This window comes from Pezoporus occidentalis, unplaced genomic scaffold (genome assembly GCF_034315485.1).
Source record: "Pezoporus occidentalis ecotype Australia unplaced genomic scaffold, CSIRO_AGI_Poc_V1 ctg239, whole genome shotgun sequence".
Lineage (NCBI taxonomy): Eukaryota > Metazoa > Chordata > Aves > Psittaciformes > Psittacidae > Pezoporus > Pezoporus occidentalis.
Window position 1 is genome coordinate 38808 of NW_026914275.1, and position 24967 is coordinate 63774.

At 44.8% G+C, this 24967-nt stretch overlaps 1 protein-coding gene across 2 annotated transcripts in view; it reads right to left on the bottom strand.

The window, feature by feature from the left end:
• GPC1 (glypican 1) overlaps positions 1-24967 on the bottom strand; it is a 199506-nt gene that overhangs the window by 15138 nt on the left and 159401 nt on the right. For both annotated transcript variants that reach the window (XM_062622041.1, XM_062622042.1), the window contains exon 3: positions 9590-9981. In XM_062622041.1, coding sequence (XP_062478025.1) covers positions 9590-9981 — 392 coding nt within the window. The remainder of the gene's footprint in view (positions 1-9589; positions 9982-24967) is intronic.

A 24967-nucleotide genomic window follows, 5' to 3' on the forward strand; every position in this document is an offset into this window, starting at 1 on the left:
AACAAGCAGTCACATACTCTGTCTATCTGCACTGAGACACATTTGAGGAGAGCTAAGTTATCCTTCATAGTACCTAAACCCTAGCTTCAGAACAGTTATAAACTTTCTGAAGCAAAGACACAGGGAGGTGAAACTACCTGTAGAAGGGGAAAGCACTCAGCTCAAACAGGCAAAACAACCCTGCACATCACTTTGGGGACTGCAGACACCTGAATGCAGACAGTTTTTGGGACAGCCAGGGCTTTAGTCTCTGTAGGACACACAGGAGCAGGACAGCACTCTGGTCAAAATGGGCTAGATTTTTCCAGGACATAAGCAAAAGCCTTCTTATCCTTCCACTGTACCTTTAAAGAGTAAATGTGATTTGCATGTTGAAACCCAAGTCACCCACCTTTGCATAGGTACACATGCTCACAGATAACCAAAGTGTGTTTTATAGAGGCATGGAACATTATTCCCTCAGCCCCACCATTACCTATTGTTTCTTCCAGTTTCCAATCAACACCCACTCCTTTGTAGACCTCTTTCAAGCATAAGATTTAGTGCAAAGGGGGCAAAAGGGGGTTGCAAATTCACCCTGGACCTTTCTGGCTCTGCAACAGCGTGAGGTTTTTTTACCCTTCTGAACTGGGATCTCCTTTGACAGGTAACACAGAAGAACAGGGAGGTGCAAAGGAGACACGAATTTTCTGCCGTTACCCTAATGCCTACTGCTTGGGAAATATTCAAGAGCCTCCAAAATACCTTGGGTAATATCAGGGCACAGAAAGGGCCATGGAAGTGGTTTCTGAGTTTTCACAAGCACTCTGTCTCTTTTAGCTAAAAGCTGCTACATCCTCTTCACTCCAAAAAAGCATTTCCTTATCCAAGCCAATTATTTCCTGAAAAGGTGGCTGGAAAGACCAAAGATGTGGGATGTGTAAAGGAAGGCCCTGGAGAACAGCAACCAAAGGGGCACAAGCTCCATATTTCACATCCAGGAGTTACAGGGTCTTTTTGATCACACAATGATCCTCCTTCCTGCTCCCAGCTTCCTGAGCATGGGAGAAAGGTTGAGCTTTAGGAAATCACAGGCATCTGGAAAATCATTTTAAGGGTGGCAGCACCAACCTGTTCCCATAGTGTGCAGTCAGGCAGTGCCACTGGCTCTTAGGTACTGTGAGGGGTGAGTCTGGCTCCTCCTGTGCCCATCAGGAGGTGTCCAGCTCCTTTGGCACCCAAAACCTGCAGCCAAGCTGCAGATGCTGCTTTTGAAGTGCTGGCTTCAAACAAGAGAGAAGAAAAGGAAAAAAACCCACCCCCAAATCGTTTCTTCTTTTGAAGCCTGGCTTAAAAGCAAATGAGAACCTGCAGCCTCGCTGCAATGTGATGGAACTCCTTGGCCTTCAGGGGCCTCCAAGTACATCTGAAAGGCATTTAACACCAATCAAATAAGATGAGCTCTTGCTGGTATTTTTCCTACCCCCCCCCCCCCCAGCCCTTTCTCCCCTTGCACATTCACCCCCAGGCTGCTGTGAGCCATCTGTGCTTTGCTTCCCATGGGAAGCAGGGTTAGGTAGAAGGGAGAGATTTGGGGATGGAGAAAGAGGCCTGGGTTAAAAACACAGGCTGATGGAAGTGCTGTCAACCCCCCTGGCTTGTCAAGGGGATGCGGGCAGGTTGGCTGATGGAGGGAGAAGGCTGTCCTAGTCCCTACTGCTGTCAGTGGAGGCGTCATTGTGTAGGCACTGTCCCCTCTAAATGTTTTGCCCATAGCAGGGTGAGGGTGTCCACAGATTGCTCTCTGTGGTGTGGTGCTGCTGTTCACCAAGCTGAACCATGTCCCTTCCTGGCTTAAGCCTCTGAGGAGAGCGCAGACTGAAGGTGGGCTTGGAGACCTGTAGCACCTGGATGTGGTTTTGCCAAGATGTGGGACTGGTTTGGGTGAACACAGAATACCTCCATACGTGTCAGACATATGTCAAAATGTGCCTGCAATAACTCCTAGGTATATTTCTCCAGGACTTACTATCTGGATGGCCATTCTAACCTTCAGAAGCACCAATTAAACCCAGCAACATTGGGCAACTTAGGCTTCCAAACCGATGCCTTAAAGCCAGCAGATAGCAGGCAGGCACATGTGCTGGGCAGCTAGAGGCAGAAAGCACCTATGGCTGGAGACTTCCACAGGTTTGGGGGCTATGCAGAACACTGCAGCTGAGACATTCATGGCACCCTTGCGTACCTCCTCATGTGTAGTCATAGAATGGCTTGGGTTGGAAGGGACTTTAAAGCTCATCCAGTTCCAACACTCTGCCACAGACAGGGACACCTTCCACTAGAGCAGGTTGCTCCAAGCCCTGTCCAACCCGGCCTTGAACACTGCCAGGGATGGGGCAGCCACAGCTTCTCTGGGCACCCTGTGCCAGCGCCTCAGCACCCTCACAGGGAAGAATTTCTTCCTAATGTCTCATCTAAATCTACCCTTCGCCAGTTTTAAGCCATTCCCCCTTGTCCTGTTTTAAACAGGGAGAAGGGGTTTCAAAACCTGTTTTAAAAGGTAAGTGATAGAGGTAAGGAAAGTTTATACTGCCAGCTGTGAAAACCCCATTCTGGGGTACAGAAAACAGGTCAGGTCTTCAATTCACGCATCAGGCCTTGTGCACTGGGAAATGCAAGCAGGTGTTCAGAGCCACTCCAATTACCCCAAATCCCTCAGCTGAAATTGTACAGTTGGGATAAACTTGTCTGTATGAAGAACAGCAGCTACAAAAGAAGGCCAAGCAAGGGAGCAGTTCCTGCTGAGCAGGACTATCAACAGCCCAGGAGCACACTCAGAAAACCAGCCTTGCCCTCTCTTTTACACCAAGCCCAGCACTAGGAGGACAGGTTTGTGTTTCCTTGGGGAGCTGGCTGGCTCTGTGTTCAGGACTATCTGCAAGGTGACACTTTCACGCTGGTGAAACATTTCATTTTTACAGTCTCCCCATGGAAGAACCCTCGAATACTATGACCAAACCCCAGCAGAGTTCTTTGCACCTCCACGTTTGCAAGCTGGAAATCAGTGCCAAGGCTGCCCTGTGCCCAGTGTCCCCAGTGAAAGAAGCAGGAGGTGCAGGTGGTCGCAACCCTCTGCTGGCACGGGGAGCAGACCCCACTCTCCCCACCACATGGTCAGCAGCTGCCTTGTGCATGTTTATGCCAGCCCTGATGTAATTAGCACCCTGACATGTGTTAAATGAACCAAGCTCTCCCATCTTTGTGAATAAAACTCTCAAAGAAACAGCTGCGGGGCTGACAGAAATATGATTCTTTCAAAGTCTAATGAATTGTATAATCACTTCAGTCATTATTTTGCATCTTCCTTCCACAAATGCACAGCCACAAGTCCTTAGAGCACACTAAGTTTTAAGCCTCATCAAATCCATCAGTCAAGATACATCAAACATGTTTCCAAAGCTGGGTCAGGAATCAGAAAGTGAGTGGGGTTCAGGCACAGTGTGCCTGCTGGTGGCTGTGCTGGGGTCTGGTGGCAAGGGTAGGGCACAGATGACCCTACAGTTTGGTGACCCTCTTGCTGTCACCTCACTGTGTTCAGTTGAGCACAGGGCGAGTGACACGGAGCATGGAGGCTGATGCCAAATCTGTGCCCTTCATGCTCCAACAAATCAGGGCTGCTGTGGAGCCTGAGGCCAGATAGACTGCCTGGGTCCATCCCCACCAGCCTAGAAGCCAAACGGCTGTTCTGCAGACTCAGGAAAAAACAAACAACATTAAAAACATGAAGGCTAGGGTAATCCAGCTAATATGGGAGAGCAGAGCAGCTAGCAGTCAGCCCCATACTCCTCCACAGCCAGCGGTGAGGGTGCTGCCAGAGGGAAGCAATGACAGCTCTAGAAGGCAGTCCAGCCTGCAAAGGACACCAGATCTGAGGGCAAAGTCCCACAGCTAACTGCACCTTCAGGTTCCTGCCTAGTGCCTAACTGCCTTCAGATATTAAAATGAGGAAGATGAATGTGGATAGACAGACTGCTGTCATGCTCCTCTCCCTCCAGAGGAAAATTCTGCAAGACACCACCTGCCTATTCAACACTCTCCCTGCTTGGTTCGTCTGACATAGTTATTTCCAGCTGGTACAATTTCCAATCCTTTGAAAAGTAGATTCAATTGACATCTAAACACCATGTAAATATAGGAGACATATATCTGCTTGCCTGCATTATTTCTATTCTACTCAGAACACTACAGGTTTTTATCCCTGAACAGTTGTGATTTAAACATAATAAGAGACAGAAACACTGGAAAGTAATATGTGAAGTACATAAGGCTGTGTTTGAGACTGCATGCTCCCCATCCAGCTTGATTTGAATCTGTCCAAACAAATCCCAACGTTATTGCAAAATTCTCTCCCTAGCTTTACATGTAGCTGGGCTGGAAAAGAGCAGCAGGCTGCAAGCGGTAGGTGTGGGGCTGCAGGAGCTGCTGCACCAAGTTATTTAAAGCAAGAAGGCAGCTGATGGCAGGCACATGTCTTGGGGAGCACAGAAGTTTGGGGAGCATAGCAAGCTGGGGGAAAGCGATATTAAGCTTTCAGGTTTGCACAAGGAATCTGGCTGAATGGGACTTAGATCTGTAAAATGTTTTAAGCCATGCACTCTCACATACAAACTGCCCAGGGACAGCTTGCCAAGAAAACATGAGACCCTTCAGCAGAGGTGGCATTGACCTCGTGAAGAGGCATGTCCCAGCCCTTGGTATCTTACCAAGCAGAGCTGCCTATAGGCACAAGTAGCTGCTGTCTGAAGGTGGGAGGCTCACTAAATCCCATGCAAGCACAGAGACAATCTCCCTGAAGCAAAATGCTACCGCCCTTGGTGGGAGCAGGTCCTAGATGAGAGCTTTTCCCACATGGAGAGATAATTTACTGCAGCACCTTATGGCTCCTTAGGGCAAAGCCGTTGAGTCATCTGTATAACACAAGAACACACGCTTCTGCCATGTGAAAACTGAACAGGTCCAAATCAAGAGCTAGGATAATAGGCAGTGAAAAGGAAATAAACATGGTAATATGAGGATACAGACACTCACCAGTGCCACGGAACAACATTCTCATAACATCTATTTACAAACACTAACCCTGTCTTTTCAGGATCAAGATGAGGCCAATTTAGATAAATGCTTAATTTTACTACAAAAGTGAAATCTTTTAAATGAAATAAAATGTTATTTAAGGTTGTATATACTTGCTGCTGGTGCTCTGAATAAAGCCACTGAAAGGATGGAGATGTGTCACTGAGCACACGGGTCAGGAGTTCACTGTACTTGAGCTGTTTTAGCACAGTGATGTCATGAAAGAGTGAAAAAGATTATATTCTTCACCTCATTTTATTCAGTCAGATCAATTTTATGCCTACTTCACCCCCAAAACAACTGGAAGCTGAAAGACAGACGCCAACTATGTCCTTCCAAGCTATGGAAAAGAGTAGGGTATGAGAAATGGCTGCAATCTTAAAGGATGTGAGGATCAGGAATGACTATACTGTCTTCATTATGTTACTGACTTGTTGGAAATGCGGGCCATGCTTAGACAAACATTATTCTCCCTATGAGTCCAGCACATTCACTATTAAAAATATCTAAAGAAATTCTGTTTTGGGGCCTTCTGAATTGGAATTCAGTTCCCATCCAAATGCAGCTTGACCCACCACATGCTTAAAAATCACTCATATTTTTTATATAACAGGAAACTGACATTTACCATACACTAACATAAAGTTTAAAAAAAAGGCTAAATGGTATTGTGAGACATAGGATTGCTTAAATAAGAATGTATTGACAGATGCCCTTCATTGGTAAAGTGAAATACATCTACTCAGAAAAGGAAATGCAAACAACTATTAAAATTGATTATTTAAGTAAGTGCTTCTTGCTTACATAGCTGGTGTGGCTTCCCATCAATCCCACTACCATGGGGAAGCTAAAATTTCAGGAGCAAGATGCAACAAAGATCAGACAAAGGGAAGACTGTTCTGATAATTCACTTTCCTATTGATAACCAAGATTAACTTGAAAAGACCTCCTCTCCCTGCCTTTGGAAATGGAACATTATTTCCTCACATTTTCTGCACTCTCATTTGAGATTCACAGGTTGTAGGTCTCTGATGGGAATTTAAGGACTCTGGACATCTTTTGACATGTATGGGGCAGGTCTCCTCCCCATCATTCCACTGCCTAAAGGGGGCCTACAAGAAATCTGGAGAGGGACTTCCTACAAGTGCACGGAGTGACAGGAGAAGGGGGAATGGCTTTAAACTGACAGAGGGGAGACTGAGATTAGACATTAGGAAGAAATCCTTCCCTGTGAGGGTGGTATAGGTTGCCAGCATGATGTTGCCAATATGATCTGTTGGTGCAGCATGGGCATGGCACTGCGCTGCAGGAGGCCAGAAAGGACCTGTGCACAGCCTCACTGCCCTTTCTGGGTACTCTTGTGCAGACAGCATTACCTCTGCTACCTGTTCGCACTGCATTATGTGCAATAGTCCTGACCTGAGACTTAGATGTCTAGCAGTATCATAACATAAGTAATAAATAACAAAACCAGCCAAGGATCCTCACTAGTGATTTTGCGGCTGCCTCTGTTTTAAGTAGCTGCTACTTTGCGCAGACGATGCAGAAACACACTTGTCATTGTGCAATTTAAATGAAAACCTGCAATTTGTGCTGAAAGAACAGCTACAGAAACATACAATGTGAACATGAACAGTGAGATGCTGCCCCAGCACCCCCACCCATGCACGGCACATCGGTGACCCCTAAACTTGTCCTAGGGCAGGGTGCCAACCTGTGCCTCCATCCCCAGCTCTGCTCCACAGCCCAGGCTGCAAAAGCCACATGTATGCCCCAGGCTCCCTCCTACAGCCGCTGTGCAGACGGGCAGCACTTTCAGCACTGTCAGCGTGAGGCCAGGTTGCTGGTAGGAGCTGTGGCATGAAAAGATTTAGATCGCAGTGTCAGAGCCTGCAGTCTGTCAGGGTGACTTTGCCTTAAAAGCCAAGATGGCAGTAAAGATGAAAAATGGTTTTGCCATTTTCTCTCTCCCCAGCTGCCCTCAAACTATTTATCCCCAGCAGGATGCAGAGCACCTGCTCCCACCACACTGCTCCTGTTCCTACCTCTGTGCACTCACCGGCCAAGGGCTGCTCAAAGCCAGAAGGCGGGGAAAAATCGCCCCTTTGGCACAGCTGAGCAGCAGCAGGGATTAAAGGAATTTTACAAAATCCCTGCCTGTAGCACAGCTGGGGCAGGCTCTTCCCCATTTTAACACAGCCAGAAAATCAGGCAAACAGCAACAGGTTTTCTTGGGAATGCCCAGGAATGGAGACTCTGCACAGGGACCTGAAACAGTGGCAGAATACAGGTGACAAACACCGAACTGGAAGTGTCCAAGAAGCCAGAACCAGGAGGGCTGTAACAGAGATGAGCAGCTTTTCTGGGATTTGCAAATTAAAAGAATCTTAAGTAATAGAATTTTTCAGGAGCCTCAAACTAGGTAATTTATTTCTAAGCCCCTGCCCATGGCAGGGGGGTTGGAACACGATGATCTTAAGCTCCTTTCCAACCCTAACTATTCTATGATTCTATGATTCTAAGTGCCCATTTAAATAGGCTTTCTCACACTTCCTGACCAAAACACTCACTGCTGCTTTGTATGAAATTTCGCCTCAAAAGACTAACAGCAGACAGAAAAGTTGAACCTCAGTCTGATCTTAATAAAAGTCTTATACGCCTTCTCCTAAGTATAAAGCAACAGGAAAAATGACTAAAACCAAAGCACCAGTTGTGGACTGAGTTTAGCACTTCACATCCATTTGGCACTAGTGTAAATCCACATCTGGTAAAGGAGAGTGGGTAAACCAGGGCTTTTATTGTAGACACAACTGAGGGTTACCAGGGCATCTATAAAATGGATTTCCCACCTCAGCATTCTCAACCCCTCTTGCCCAAAGTACCAACCCATTCCTCAAGAAGGGGAAATGGGCCAGTTTCGTCCTTTGTTACAAAATCACCTCTCAGGGAGGCTTTGCTAAAGTTTCCCAACTCAGTTCATGCACATTGTGCTACAAGAGCAACACACGGGCCTAACTGCAACCCCAGGGAGGGCTCTTGTGGGAGAGAGGAGAGGCTGGGACCCTCCTGGAAAACTGTCCATGCTGGAGGAATGGGTTGTGGGGAGGCAGAGGGAACAGGAGGATCCATGACTGGTCATATACCTCACATCCTGTTTGATAAGCAATGCCAGAAGGAAGAGAATTCAGAAAGGGGGGCCTGGAATCAAAATCCATTGGGTCAGAAGTCTACATGAAGATGAGGGAAAAATATGCTGCATGCTGGTATCTCAGGTCCTTCCTTCCACTGAAACCATGACTGCAGTTGCCCTGAGAGTCTGCTTTACCCTCCAAACTCTACTACAGGCAGAGTCACACACATGGAGCTGGAACTCTCTGCCATTCAGAGAAAATATTTTACTTTGGTCCCCCTGAAATGACATCATTATCCTCTTTTATCTGTCATGTCAGGGGAGCGTGATGTTAATGAAATGTACAAAGGCTTCTGAGTAACTGAAGAGTTTTACAGTCCCACATTGATAAAGTAAAGCATTTGTCACTCTTACCACATTTATTCCTGTGATCAAAATCTGCATTTGCTGCATCAAACAGTGCTTTCCTGTGCCATGCATTACCATGCATTTCCTTCCAAGGAAATGAATCGTGATTCCATATTTTTACTTTCACAGTTTAATCACACTGATTCTCACACCTACTGATTGCCATATCCACATGCAGTATGCAAGTAGTTTTTTGTTAGTATGGATTTTCTCCTCTCTACCTATGTGAAAAGCCTCAATATTTTGTTTGAGGACAATCACCACCTTCTAGCTTTGAAAGGCTGCAGTAAAGAATACAGACAACTTCCTTCCTCCTGGAATTCTGGATTCAGTCATGTTAATTTACATTTAGATAGCACCTTTCATCCCTGAAGACCCCAATGCACTCTACAAACTCAGCCTCTCTGTACACAGAAGCTGTACAAATATACACGGCTACACAAACAGACACAGCAATCCCACCACTGACTGCTAAAAGGCATCACTCTGCATGTATTCCCAGCATGCTCATGGCAAGTCAGCTCTGCACACCCTACATCATATCACCATCAAGGAGGAAAATTAGGCAGTGTGATTTAAAGCCATGCCACCTCCCTGTCAGCGAAGGGTGAGGAATCTAGTCAGGCAATGGAACAGCTTTACAACCTGGGTGACTGACATCTCCTTGGCACTTTGCTGCATAGGTTAAAATGAGGTAAAGACTGATTTGTGGCAAGTTATACCTTACTTCTTTCACACTATCAGTGCCTGCAGAAGTCCAAGCCTGCTGCTCCCTTCCACCGATGGGTGACCTTCAAGGAGTTTGTTTTATAAAACCAAAAAATACCTGCTTGCTTTGCAATGAAAACATCAGGGGAAATAAACCCCCCATCTCCCCAACAGCAGTAGTTGACTGACTCCTGCCAATCTGAGGATGAAGGAAAAGGAAGAAACCCAACATACCTGAGACACCTTTTTGACCACGTCACTGCCCACAAGAAAGCCCTGTGCGTAGGAGCGTGCTGCAATGAAAGCTCGGGTTGCCTTCACCTTCAGGTCCCTGGGAACTTCCCCAAAGGGTTTGTGCTGCTCCGCGTGTTTCACCATGCAGTCCAGGTATTCATCTGTGATATGGTACTGGGGATTCATCAGCTTGAAGAGTCTCTCCAGCAAGCGTGTCCAGAACTCATTGAGGGCCTCTTCCAAGTTGATGTTGGAGCCCCGGTAATAGCGGCGTAGCTCGCTGTACAAGTCCTTGAAGACCTTCACATTTTGAGTGTACAATTCTCCATGCAGGCTTGGAAAAGCATCATAAAGGGCCTTTTCAGACTTGTTCAGCAAATCCTGGAAATAACCTGAGCAGAGAAGAAAAAGGAGATGGTGATGTGTCAATTGGACAAGCAGGAATTCAACAGGCTGTGCTGTCTGGCAGCACAACCGAGTGCCCTGAGAAAAGAGAAGGGCCCTAACAGAGCTTTTCCTCCAACCAAACTTACCCACACTCTTAGTCTTGAGCCTTAGCTAAGGACATTGAAGGAAGAACCCCACAGTGCCATTGTCAGAGAGCCATGGTCTGAGCCCCTTGCCTCTTTTTGTGGCCTCACCTAGAACTAGAATTGAGGCTCTTCTCTGAATGTGTAAGGTGCTATAGTGTTACTCATAGGTTTTCTTCACAGAATGCATCAACTGGCATAGCTTATTTGCACCATAACTTGCTACAGTTGTCAGCCAGCACTTTATGAGACACTCAACCCCAAATCAAGAACCAGCTACTTCTATCACAGAAGTTCACACTTGTTAAACATCATTAAAAATTCTGTAAACCCACAAAGATGCCTGGATGCCGCTCAGGCAATGGACATCTGTCCATCTGCTAGAGTCAGGCTAGTGTATCAATATGACCACCCACACCAGAATGAAGTAAGATAAGGATTTCATCTAGAAGATAACCTGAAGTCTTCCATTCATGCGTGAAAGGTTGGAATTCCTCCAGCGTCTCCTGCTCTTGCCATCACTCAAAAGTGGGGGCTCTTCTGGAGAAGACTGCAACTTGTTAAATTTTTAAACAGAACTTTCCCCTCTGCCCTGCCCCAAATTTCCTTTGCTATTACTGGCTGAGGCACTGATAATTTGGGAAGCCAGCAGGCCTCCAATACAACATACATATCTGAAGCACAAAGCACAGTGTTGTAAGACAATGTCCCTGCAGGCAGAGTCCATGCAGCACATTTAGTTCCAGAAGACATGGTCTTACTTTGACCAGCTGTTGTCCCCTCTGACCCAAACCCACTGTGACCCACCACACAACTTGAAGCTGCCTTTAGAGACATCACTGCACCTTGTATGAGCTGCCTTTCTTTCCTGCCTCACTGCTTATTTTCCAAGGTGTTATTTCCAAAGCCCTGGTGAGATGGATGGAGCACGGCTGCCATCAGTAATGGTGCCAGCCCTTCACAGAGATGCCTCTGACAACCCTAGTCATCACAGACAGCCTAGCCTGGAGGGCACAGCCCATAAAGCCTGTGCCAGATGGGAGCAGGCACATCTTATTGCGTATTTAAAGACAGTGTTGCAACTGAAGTGTTTTTGAACTGAGGCTGACATTGCCATGTTAAAGGTTCTCATCCCACTTCCCTATTTAGGTTTGCATCCTGCTTTTGTTTAGGTATGAACAACTAGATGGTCTTCACCTTAGCTTCAGTGGTCACAGATGTGACAGAAATGCAACTCTCTTGCTACATACAACAGGATAAGGACGGTGGATTCATCTCCTCCCTTACCAGCATCTTTGGGTATTTCCTTCCTCTTGACTGCCAGCTACTTTCAGGCTCTCTGAGACTGCACAGTGGGGAACTCATAGCAGGACCAGCCTGATTCAATTTATTGATTTACATAAGCAACTTGAATCATCATTTGAGTCAGTGAGAGGAAAAATGACTTAAATACTCATTTTCATTTCAATTACATTTGTACTTTTTAGGGCCTTTTTGCAGCAAACCTGATTATACTGTTCTTTAAATCTACACTACTATTACTTTTCTCTGGTGATGTATGATAAGCTCTAGTTGGACGGAAACCGTTATTCAATTAAAACAAAACAGCATGTATTTGAGTATATAAATTAACTTCACTATGCTAAAAAAGAAAGCTTCTGAAAAATGCATATTGCATGTACAAAGCTTTATGAAACAAAGTATTTTTCCAGGGAACAGCACTGACTACAACTTCTTTAATTGTAGTCTAAAACACTAGAACTAGTAAAGCTTATTTCCATGGGTCATGTTTATATTCACAGACTGCAAGGGCCATAAAAGCTTTCTTGCATTAGTTATCTCTTGTTGGCTTCTCAGATTCAAATGAAGCTTAAACCCAGAATCAGACTGAGCAACTGAAACCATGCTCTGCATCTGCACCACAGGCTGCTAGTACTGAAACGTCTTGTAGTATTTTAACAAACCAATGCTGAACATGAATAACCTGGCCTCCTCCAGCCACAATCATGTATTGCTTAGTAGGATAAAATTTAAGTGCTTTTAAAAGATTGTGAGCAAACCAGGTCTTCGCAGAAAATAAAAATAGGTTATCCAAAATGCTTGAATAAAAACTGTGATTTCAAAGAGTACTTCTGGAATAAAGTTATTCTTATTCAACCTGACCTGGTTGGCAGTTTGAATCTCCAAGTATTTCTGTCCAAACATCTCCTGAGTGCTCCACCAACAGGTAAGACACTGCCAGAGGACAACCTACTATTTGGGAACTTCTCATCCTGCATTTCTCTCCTGCCCTAGCATCACAAGTGAGCCTCGGCTAAGGAGATCGCAGCGGGGCAAACCCATGTCAGGGCTGAGCAGCCCCCAGCTCCTCACCACTTCTTGTTGCATGGTCACCTTCCCCTGCGGCATCTCCGGAAGAGGTTCACAAAACAGGCAGATGGTTTGTCCTGGCAGGACACTTTTTCCAGTCTGACTAATTTGAGGTGGTCTCAGTGTTCTGTTGCCTCAGCCTTCCTACCTGCACAATGATCAGAAATGGCATTCACCTACAACAGACACAACATACAAAGTTTCTCCACTGCTGCTGAGATACCTAAAAGCTGCTGTGCATCTTAATGCATCACTTCAAGTGCTGCTGGTTACCCATTCACAACTTAATTAAACTGAGCTCAAACTCCCTCCTTGTATAATCAGTGTTCTTTTCTCTGCGACAAGTGATGCTAAGTGAAAAATTGCTCAACAATTCAGGTACAACATGCAACTTGGCATTCACCAACATGAAGAAGGAAACACCAACAAACACAGCCCTGTTTATCAATTCAAGGTAAAATGACTTTCTTTGTACTGCTACAGGAGAAACAAGATGTATATCTCCCTGTCAGAAAAATTGGAAACTGCTCTCGAAAAAGTCCAGGCTAATTAAGAGCTGACGAACTGTTACTTCTCACCTAAATGAGAGAACACCAATTACAGTCAACCTGTCTGCGGCTGGTTATAAGAAAACTCTTCTAGATTTCACACACTGAGGGGGAAAAAAAGATAATCCACATTATCTAGGGAAAATTAATTAGCAGTTAAGTAAATGTGTTTGAGAGGAATGGCTGACCTGGCAGGGAGTTTAAATGCCCATTTTGCAGCATCAGAAAGGACCAAGAAGTGGGGTTTGTCAAGTGGAATGCACAGAAGTTTGTGCTAACTGCACTGGTTCTACCCAGCGCTGCTTGTACACTTGGCACAGATTTCTGCAATTAAACCCACATCTTCTTTTCAACACTCCCTGCCTACTAATATCCAACCTTTTAATGTATTTAGACATAGATTAAGATTTTAGACATTGACACAGATTAAGGATATGCAGGGCCTTGGGTTAAAACAACTTGCTGAAGCACAGTTCAGGCATCTCTCCTTCTTGATTTTAAGTATTAGCAATTATTTATTCTAGGGGAAACATCCCATTATCTGTAGCCATGGTGGATAGGGGACCCATGGGTAACGTGAGTGGTTGGAAACCTTTAATAATAAAGCTGTCCCAGTATTTCTGTGAGAAGTGGGTCCATCTGGATTCATTAACTCTGACTTGGTCTACCACTGCTGGGTCTGCCCTGACTCCCAAAGGATGATTAGAGAGATTAGCTCCAGCAGAGCATGAGCAGATGGAGACAGATTCATCCAGGTTGCATCCTGGACACATCCCCAAGGCCCCCAAGCAATGCTGACACCAAGTTCTCCAGCAGCAACAGGTTTAACTTATGTCTGAGTTCATGCACCATATCAGGTAGCTTCATTAGATTTGGGAATGGTAGGAATGGCGGGAAAGGGCTTATGAGGAGCCAGCGCTGGAGCTATAAAGCTCTTCTTGGTCCAGGAGAGCTGCTGCACTCCTGTCCCTGGGACCAGGTACACAAACAGCTGAGGTGACTCTGCAGAGGGCCAGCTTCCCTCTGGAATGATGCATTGGTTTCCACCTCGAGTCACAAGAAACGGTTATGTATTTTCTGGAGTCATGCTGAAAACGCACAAATGTTTTGAGTTTCTGCCAGCCTCAGAAACTGTGCAATGGAGGCCCACCAGCCAGAGATACCTTCCTGCAAGTCACCTGCTAAATCCATGGTGGGCTTCCCCTCTGTCAAAAGGGTTTCTCAGAGAGCCATTGAACAGGCGACTCCTTCCTCACTGTGGCTGCCAAAAGGCTCCCAACACTCCAGAGCTCAGCATAGGAGCTCCCAGCGCCAGTAATTCAGATGAACCAAGCTCCATTTTCCCTGGGCCAATGAAAGGCAAAGCTCCTCAAATCAAGGCTACTCCTATATGAAACATCACCTTTCACCCTGCTGTATTTGAAAGAATAAAGAAAATAAATGAGAGTCTTTTTTGGGGTTTTATCATTATTATTGCCTTTCATTTCCAGGCTCTGAAACAAGACACCCAGCTTTGCCCAAACAAAATCTGGCTTTTGGCAGAGGCCAGGCCTGAAAAACTTCTGCCTCAAATAGAAAAATGTCTGAAAGTTATGAGCAAAGAAATGAAATGTTTTTACAGCCAAGATAATTTTCTAACCTTGGCCGCTGTTTCTTTTGCTGCTGCAGTGACAAAAGCTTTCTTCTCAGAGAAAGTTTGCAACCAAAATCTATAACCTTTGAACTCAAGAGAGATTGTAAATCCCCACCCATTTCCCCACTTCACAGCTTCCCAGTGTTCACAGCTCATATTTTCACAGTTTCTACATTTTCACAGCTCTGGATTCAAACTGGGAAGCTGTGAATAGCAAGGTAGGCACTGGCAGTTTCTCTCTGAAGATGGAAAGTTCTGGGTTCCCACTTCCTCGCTGCCCCCCAGCACCAAGTCCTTTACCCAAGCTCTTTGATACCATTTGATCACTCAACATCTGGAACACACCAGGGTTTCTTCAACTAATACAATGATGGAATAAGAATGGATGCAGGAGGGAATGAAGAGGTCACAGAAGGAAGAACATCCAAATGCTCTTTGGGCATGCAACTGATAAGCCTTTCTTCGAAACCCATTAAATTTTAGAGGCATACTAGAAAAGAATGTGAGAATTGGAAAAAGGTGACTGAATTACTTTCAGTCTATTATTAAAGCCTTAAGCAGAAATCCGCAGTACAAAAAGTCACAAAAAGCACAACTGGCAAGAGTAGTACCATTTCAGAGGAAATGAGGAAGGAAAATACATCAGATGATGCCATTAATTCCAAACTCAGATTTTAAGAAGAAATCTGTTCTTAAAGGCAGGTTTAACATTGGATGATTGGATTTGGTGAATACCCTGGGCAACCACCTCTACCTACATCTGGAAGTCAGTCCTTGGAGGAGGGGAAAGGCATCAGTGTGCAGGGCTCCAGGAGGCAGGAAGCCCATGGCAGATGATATTTCAAATGCTTTGCTTTCCCTTTGAGCACAGAAGCAACACCGGGGGCTCTGGCCTACCTCCACATTCCAGCTCCAAGCTCTCTCCTGCTTCTTCCTTTCTTAATACAAGAGCAGATTGCTCCACCGCAAGACAGCACGGTTCAATTTTGCTTATGCTTCTGGGAAGCCTAGAGTAGTCCCTGAAGGAACTGCTAATAACTTATGCTGCAACCATGCAGTGCAGCAGCACTGTGCAGCTACAGAAACACTGCTCTCAAGCAAAAGCTACCTAAGTTTTTCAGCAAAGGGGCAAAACGAAGACTCTCCTGCTTTGCACCGCGAGCTAAGTCTGTGGTCCAAGGCCTCTGCAGTGTAGCCATAAACTGCAAGGACAGCTGGAGGTGGGGGCAAAAATCTGAGGAGGAAGAAGAATCAAATTCCATGTGTAATTTCTCACGTTTGAGCAAGCACATGAGCCTGCGGTGGAATTCACGCAGGGCCAGAGCCATGTGCCAGTCTCTGCAGCTCTAGAGGGAGGCCGAGTGAAGCACGTTCGTTCGCTATTAACACTGCTATCGTGTTTCAAGAAGACTGGACTAAGAACAGAAGAGAAAAAAACGCTGGCTCTGTGTTGTCCTGAACACCAGTAAAAGCAGGGAAAGAAACTGGATGGTGATGTCTACTGCAGCAGAGCTCCCCCTCAGTGCTAGCCCTGTTGGTCTGAGGCACAGTATTTTCCTGGGCTGAATTCCCGCAGAACACACTGCTGCACATCCCAGTACAAATTTGCTTCCCCAGTTGGTTTTAATGCTGTCTTTGCAGTCAAGCTACTATTAGAAGAGAATAATTCAGCAGCAGATTTAAGCCATTAAAATCCAAATCTAATGCATTCATGCCTATTTTATTCACTTCGGTAAGTACAGTGATATTTTATTTATAAAACTGTTATTACTCATTATTAATTCAAGTACTACCCATGGCTGTGCTGAAGAGCTGGTATCAATACAAGAGCAGTGATATGCTCTTGTTGTACCTTAGCTGGGTGCTGCCAAAGGAAATAACTAGGGTGAGACCAAATGACAGGTTCCACATGAAAATAGCCCCCCATTTTCCTAGGGGTTACCTTTCTCCTCAGTTTCACACACCTGTGAAACAGCTGCTGTTGTGTAGCTGCTTCTTCAGTCCCAATCCACCCCGGAGAATGCAGTTCCTACCCACTGCATTTTGATTTACTTTCATCTGCAACATCCCTCCCATTGCTCCTCTTTGGTGGCTGCAACCTAAGAGGCATCACGACAAACTTTAGACTGCAAAAAAAGCCCAAACAAAGAGATGTAAAATTAGCTTCTACCTAGAAGCCAAAGAATGAACAATATGAATGAATGTGCCAGGATGCAAGAATTAGGATGCTTATATGTGATACAACTTCAAAGCTTTTAGGAGTCTCTCCAAAGAACCACTTCATTGATTTCTCTTCTACACAGTGTCCTGGGTGTGAGAACACAGGACTGAAGGGATGCTTTGGGTCAATGAGACAAATGCCAGCTCTGCCAAGCAATCATCAGTTTTGTACTCCTAAACATGCTCAGTGCCCAGCACAAGAGAAATTAGATATTTCTGCCCTCACTCCTACTGGATGGGTAGTGTCCTTTCCCTAATTTCTGGTCTAAGTTCATTTCTTTATCCACTTGGTCTTTGCCAATGTGGTCCTATAGTTTCAATAGTTGATTTTCTTTTGTGGTGTTCACTCTCCAAGGCATTTATACACAATATTCCATATTTTCTCAGCCTCCCTACACACGTAAAGGTTCTTTTCCCCCTTCACACCAGACAGACTTTCCAGTCCTCTTGATCCTTCCACTAACTCGTATCTTCACCTTTTCTGGTGGGATTAACTACCTTGGGTTGTCAGAACTACAAAGACCATCTCCTTTTCTTCACTGGAAATAACACTGTGAATACTGCAAGGACTGTGCTTACCTTTTCTAGGAGTGCATCACATCAGCATTTCAGACTTTATGCCACCAACTGGTACATCCTCAACTCTCCCCTTTGCTATTTCCAACCAATTAGTCCCCAGCTGTATGTCTCACTGGAATACTGAATGTCACCCTATTTCTGTTGCTTCGGTCATTGCGGTTATCCACTATCCTCTTCAACAATGACAACTTTTCCAGCACTGTGTCATCAGTTAATCTCATGAAAACACTTCTTATTATACGTGCTGGTATTTAATGGAGCTGTTAACCAGGCTGCGGTCTAGGCCCGCCTTTGAGAACCACAACTGGGACCTCCCTGCTGCCCAGGAGTGTATCCTTCAAAACAATGTATTGCTACCTCCCTGTTAGCTGATAATTCCTTTACTAATTTCCATCTTCTTCAGCTTAATTAACTACTCAAGGCACAGATGCAAACATCTTTGAAGTCTCCCGAGATGGAATTAGTTGATAGAACAGACACACCATCACAACTGTGAAAGCAGGTAGCTATATAGGATTTGACCCAATCCTTAAAATAGCTGGCTTTGGGTAAGAGTAAAAAATGGCCTTCCTTAAACTGGTTTTAGACTGGGATATAGAGCAGACAGCTCATTTCTTCTCTCAGGGAAAAGAAACAGCTTTTTGAGAGAACAAAAATCCTTCTCCTGTAAAAGAAAGTTTTGGAACATGGCTCTGCTAGTGAGAGATCCCAGGAAGAACAGATCTGTGCAAACCTTAAGACACCCCTGAATTCAAGTTCAACTTTGCAAAAGGCAAGAGACACTTAGGGCTGAAGGGCAAAGAAGACTAAATAGTCTGTATGAGTGGCAGGACATGTAAGTGAAGCCTGTGTGTATGCTGCAGCATTAACAGGAGTCAGCATCTCCATGCTGGAGCACTTGAGCCTGCTGCAGTATTCCCTTCCGCCTGGGGATAAAATAGCAAGGAGAGAACAGGAGCAAGTGGCACGCACCTGCTGGGAAAGTAATTCCAGGCGCCACACATCACCCTCGCAGACCCTGGGATATTAAATGTAATGCAGCTGATATCCAAGCCATTTGACTGCTAGCTCCTCTATTGTTTAGGCTTAAAACTTCCATGTTAGGAAGCTTGCTGCGTGCTGCACCCAAGGCAGGAGGGGTGCTCTGGAGAGGGTGACCTGACATCCACTCTGGGCTGCACATGTGGAAGCACATGCATCCTGTGTGTGTGGCCATGTTCCAAAGGTTGTCCCTGGAAGCGTTCACAAACTGTGCAGAGGAGGCCCTCAGTGACATGGATTAGTGGCGGCCTTGGCAGTGCTGGGGAATGGTTGGACTTGGTGATCTTGAAGGTCTTTTCCAATCTACGTGATTCTATGATTCTATTATCCAACATGGTGCAACAAGCCACTAAAACACGTGTCTTTTCTGGTTACCCTGAATATTTACATATGAGGTTATACTGGGTCAACACCAAAGCAATGATGTCTGGAGTTTCAGGCAAGTGTGCAAACCTAGAGGCAAGGCGATACTGAGTACTTAGGAAAGGCACTAACAGCAGGACAAGGGATGCCTCTATCCCTCAAAACCCATCCAACTAAAAGGTTTCTTGGCCAAGCCTCAATGCCCAAGAGTTGCTGCTGGTCACCAGCTTCTGTGGGCTTGTCAGAGCCTTTTGGAACACAGGTACACTACTGGGCTCTTGCAGTAAGCCTCTCGTTTAGTTATATTTTCTAGGGAAAAGTACTTCCCTCCCCTGGTTTTAAACCTCTACAGTACAGCTACTTTTTCTTTCCACTACCTGTTTCCTTATCGGCACAGGCTCTTTTTGGCAGCGTATCAAGCTCAGAAGACTCTTGTGGCCTGAGATCCTACACTTGCATGCAGCCTGCCTGGTGGAGAACAAAGAGCTGTGCTACCAGATCCTGCTGCAAGAAAATCTGCTGTAGGCTGAAAGCCTTTGCAGACAGGATTTAGTCTGTTTGCATCCAGGGTGGGTTAAGCAAATACAAGAGATGTGAATCTTGAGATTATTTTTCCCATGAGTGCTCCTGGGATTTGAGCTGGCAAGGGATTTTAATCATGGCTCCTTCTAAATATATCTGTGCTACAGCTATGGACTTGCAGCAAATGCTGAACTATTGCCCAGCAGGCTCTTATCGGACAGATTTCACCACAGCGTCTCTGAGAGAGCACTGAGGAGGCATGTGGGTGGGATGCATCAAATGGGAGACAAGGCTGATCTGGCAACTCTGTCCTCACTTAAGGAAGAAAAGGCACTTCCCTCTTCAGTATGAACGGAGCTATTTTAGAGCCACTCATCAGTCTCTATGGACTGTAGCAGGAGCTGGGATAACTAAGCTAGAGTCGGCTGAACTTTTAGATAAATGAAATTTTGTGAGATGAATTCCACTCTCTTTTTTTCCTCTAAGAAAGCTTGCATTTAAAGGCAAGCCAACAAGCATCATAGCTAGCAGTAACAGGAACATGGGAGGTGGTAAAAGTAACTGCTAATAATGCCTGTTTCTTTTCAGGTTTATTCAGCAAGACCTGAAGGGCTCGATTACTCTAACAGGAAAATAAACTCAGAAGTATCTCTACGATACTGAGGGTTGCTGGCAGTTTTAAGAGGTGTGATAAACACCCTGGATAAATGCACAGTACTTACCTACACAGAGGAGGAATTTTTCACTCCAGAAACAAAAGCATTCCTTTCCTCCAGCTGAAATAAACACATGGAAACGCAGTCGCCCAGCTGCAGATAAAAGGGAGACGGCCAAGGTAGCCTCCTGGCACCTCACCTGCACGGCCATGTACCAGGCTGGTGACAAGCTACAGAGACATGGCATGAATGAGAGAAGCTCAGGAGATGGCCATGCAAGTTGTCATGCTTCCAGCAACACCTTCCTGATGAGCCTCACTCAGACTGAGTTTGACTTTCCACCCCTTTCAGCATGTGCCAGACTGCTGCCACTGTGAGAGCACAACACCTCAGCCTCCTTCCCTCGCCTCAAATACATGCTGCTGAAGATTGAAGATAATTATTACAGCTTTCAATACACATTGCCTAGCTTCTTCCTTACTTATAAAACATACTGTTACCAATTTGTCGCTAAGGTTCTATGCAGTAGTGTTTTAATTGAGAAAAACATCAGTGAATCATTCTCTCTTTAGAATCAAGTGCATGTCATTGTCTCCGCAAAAAAAGCAGAGGAAAAAAACCCCATGGTTTGTGTCCATCTTTGACACTTTCCATGTTCAAAGAGGGACTTAAGCTCTCAAGTATCTTTACTGCATAGTTTTCAAGGTCAAACCTCCTTGTGTAAGTTTTCAGAAGCTGTAGGTTTCACGTGGCAGTGGCACAGAACTGACATTGGCTTTTTATCTTCTTCATTAGTGTTGCCCTCTGCTCAAAATGGCCCCTAGACAAACTATTTATTGTTGGGTTAATTAGACCATTTGAATCTATGCATGCCACTGCATATTTGCAATACAGAGTATCCAAGACACATGGCCCTGGGATATCTACATATCTTGAGTATCTGACATGTGGCTTTCCCAAAGGAACAAGGAGGACAGAAATTACCAGCTGTGGGGATGACATTCTAGACAGGCAAAGTTCCCTTGTTATTATTGCAGGAGTTTATCTAAACCTGTATAAAGCTTTTAATTTCTAGTTTTCTTTCTTTCAGTAGCATCATAAAAGAACTTGTCTCTTTGTAAAAATAACTTGCCTATGATATTCCCACCCATGAAACCAGTATGAAAAGGAGAAATAGGTAAAGATGAGAGAAGACAGATACTCTTGACAGACAACCCAAAGTATGCAGTATGTGCGTCTATCTGACAGCTGGAAGCAGAAAGAATGTATGCGTATATAATACTATGCATGTCTGCCACTTGAATAATAGGCAAATTAATGTCTATTGCAATTTTAATATAGCTGAAACATGGATATATTATACACAGCCACCCTAAACCAATATTAAGACATTACCACACACTTAAAGAAATTACGGTAAGTCAGAAGGATGGTGGGTAACACATCACTCCCTCAGCCTTTCATTGCATGGGGATTATAATGGGTATAACTACCTATTTGATTCCCCAGAGGACAGAGAAGTGTGACCTCTTCCCAAATTTTAGGTGCCTGCTTCAAAAGAAGCACTTTTTCAATTGTTAAGGAAAAGGAATTAATAGTCCCTGACAGATATAACAATAATAAATCCAGTAGCAAATGTTAGCTCTCCTCCAATCTCATGGTACCTATTTTTTTAAACACAACTAACTTTTCACCTTGTTTCAGAATCATAGAATGGTTTGGGTTGAAAAAGACCTTAAGATCATCCCGTTCCAACCCCCTGCCACAGGCAGGGACACCTTCCACTAGAGCAGGTTGCTCCAAGCCCCTGTGGCCAACCTGGCCTTGAACACTGCCAGGGATGGGGCAGCCACAGCTTCTCTGGGCACCCTGTGCCAGTGCCTCACCACCCTCACAGTAAAGGATTTCTTCTTTATATCTAACCTAGATCTCCCCTGTTTAAGTTTGAACCCATTCACCCTTGTTCTATCACTACAGTCCCTGATGAAACTTAGATACAGCTTGATTTTCAAATATCCTGAGAATCATTCAACTACTTTAAAACATAAAGTCACTTATAAATCAGTCCTAAAGAGAGATTTAAAATTAGCTTACCTATTCGTACCTCCCCCTTTTTTCCTTTTTAAGGTTGCTAAGCATATACTGACCTACAGCCACACTCAGATAAAAACACTGGATTCCCTGCCTGAGCTTGAGAACCTTACTTGGCTAGAGCCCAAGAAGATGTGGTTGATCATTCGGTGAATGTTAGATCGCAGAAAACCAAACAAGTACAAAGACTTAGAATCATAGAATAGTTAGGGTTGGAAAGGACCTTAAGATCATCAAGTTCCAACCCCCTGCCATGGGCAGGGACACCTCACACTAAACCATATCACCCAAGGCTCTGTCCAACCTGGCCTTGAACACCGCCAGGGATGGAGCATTCACAACTTCCCTGGGCAACCCATTCCAGTGCCTCACCACCCTTACACTAAAAACTTCTTACTTATATCCAATCTAAGTTCATTCAGCTCTGTCATCCCTTCTGAATGGATGGATGACAACATGGCACCAGACCAGGAGGTGCAATAGCTCAAGTGTCCTAAGCCTTGATTTGGCACTGAAAGTGTTATGAAGAAGACCAGTTTAAATCTAGAATGAGGCAAAATACTGAGACACCATGATCTATGGACACCTAAGTTACAGCTGTACTGCTACTGAATTACTACTGTCTGATTTCACTGCATTTCATTAAGATTCACAACACACCTTTTCCAGTATTTAAACCTTTTTCAATTACAATGGAATATACTTTTTAAGAGGGATAAACATTTTTGTTTGTTGTGTATACATGTCACATATTCCTGGTTTATAACTCGTGTATGTTTTTAAAGAAAAATAGCATCACGATGGTAACCAGCCTAGAAATGCCACAAATCTATTTGCTTTGGAAAACTGTGTGATGGAAGAAGATGCTGTTTCATCCTAACTATGCCTTGGAAAACCCCTGTTCCTCAGCTGTTCACTGACACTGCTTTCAGATAGGACACAGCAACTGAGTGAATGTTCCCAGTCCAGCAACAGTTTGGCTAAATCCCTGTGGATAGCCACAGAGGTATACCAGACAGCAGTGTGCAATGAAGCAGCAATCTATATATACATGGCTAGTGCCACTTCTGTACCCTCTGCTTTCACTCTATATGAGCAGGACAGACAGAGGACAACATTTGCACTGTCACTTCTGCATATTCACTTTGTGCATGCACTGCAAACCTGAACCACCATGAACACAATACAGTCCTTATTTAGCAGCCAAACTAAAGCAAAGCAGGAACCAATTTCTGCTTGGGATGTCCCACCCCTCCCAGTCAAGCATACTTCCCTCAGCCAGACTTACAGACCACCAGTCACCTCCACACTACGTGTAGCCATTTAAACCTCATCTGGAAGAAATCCAATTCTGAATGCTTGGGAAAGAGTGCAAGAAGTTGAGAAATGTCTCGTCTGCCATCCTCCCCATTTCCATTTCAAGCTGTACACATAATACACGTATTTATAACCTATATCACTTAAACATAAATCATCTTAGAACTTGTAAGCGTTACAATCCCTTAAACAACCTGCTTGGGTGCCTTGTGCCTCTCAGGACCATCAGCTGGATACATCAATGGCTGGAAACATCTGCATCCGCCACGGGCTGTCATCACGCTTACAGAACAGAGATCAAAAAAGCGTGTTAAAGAAAATATTAGCTGAGAACTGGAACGCTAACCACACTCTGACTGCAGCAATGCTTGGGGAAAAAAGACAGGAAACTAGATGTGCTCCTTACTTAAAAATATACTTCAAATGACTAAAAAAAGGCTTGGGTTACCCTGAGACTCTGGCACTCTCCTCCTGCTTGAGTTAGGGTTTCTGCTGCTTTAGAAGCATTTCTGGCTCAGGCCCAGGTTTGAAGGATGTGAGAAAAGGATACTTGCTAAAAGCATGTGCTTGTTCCACTCTACCCAACTTAGAATCTTCCTTTTTTCTTTCCTGTCAGATTTTATCCCAAGCACATAGTACCAGTGAACTGGACATGAGTAATACTGACCTCTTTAAAAGGTACTCCCATGGATTTAGACTTAAATCCTCACTAAACAGCTAATTAATGCATTTAAAATGCATTTATGAGGATGTGGATGTGCAGAGCTGTTGACAAGCAGCTGGCATTCACCTTTTTCTCTTACCACAACACTTGGGGACAATCAGAGAAATCTCAGATCTGGCAGAAGATTTAGAACAGACAAACGGGAAAACCTATTTCAAACAGTGAAATTATGGAAAACCCCACCCCTGCTACAAAATGCCCTGGACACTGAAGACAAAAATAGATTCAAAAGAAGATCAAGTAAGAAAGACGAAAGTCCATTTGGTGGACATGAAACAAAATAAACAAGTCCAGAGTGGCAAAGAAACTGCAAACATTCATGGGGCAGATGGCACGCAGGGTAACTTTGGTGCTTCCTCCGGAAGCAAGGGTGCACCTCACTAACTGGCATTGTCCGGGGATGTTGTCAGGATTGAGGTGAGAATTAAAGCGAATTTTATTCTCTGGGAAAAGAAAGTTAAGAAACTGGTTGCTAGAGTCGGAAGACAGACCCACCAAACACATTGTCCTGACCAGAGCCAGCACTGGGTCCTGTTGGGCTCACCCTGCAGCCTGCTACAGCCATCACCCAGGCCTTGGACAGACCTTTCTTTCTGGCACTGTCCCCCTAAACCAGAATCATCCTCTTGATGCATATCCCCTCCTGTAACCTTATTGTGCCTAAATGCATCACCAAGAAGGTCAGTGATCAACTTACACAACTCATGCACCTCTTGTTAATGAAAAGGTGTGCGATATACCACTAGATGATGATGTGCAGACATGCTTCTGAACATGAGCTCAA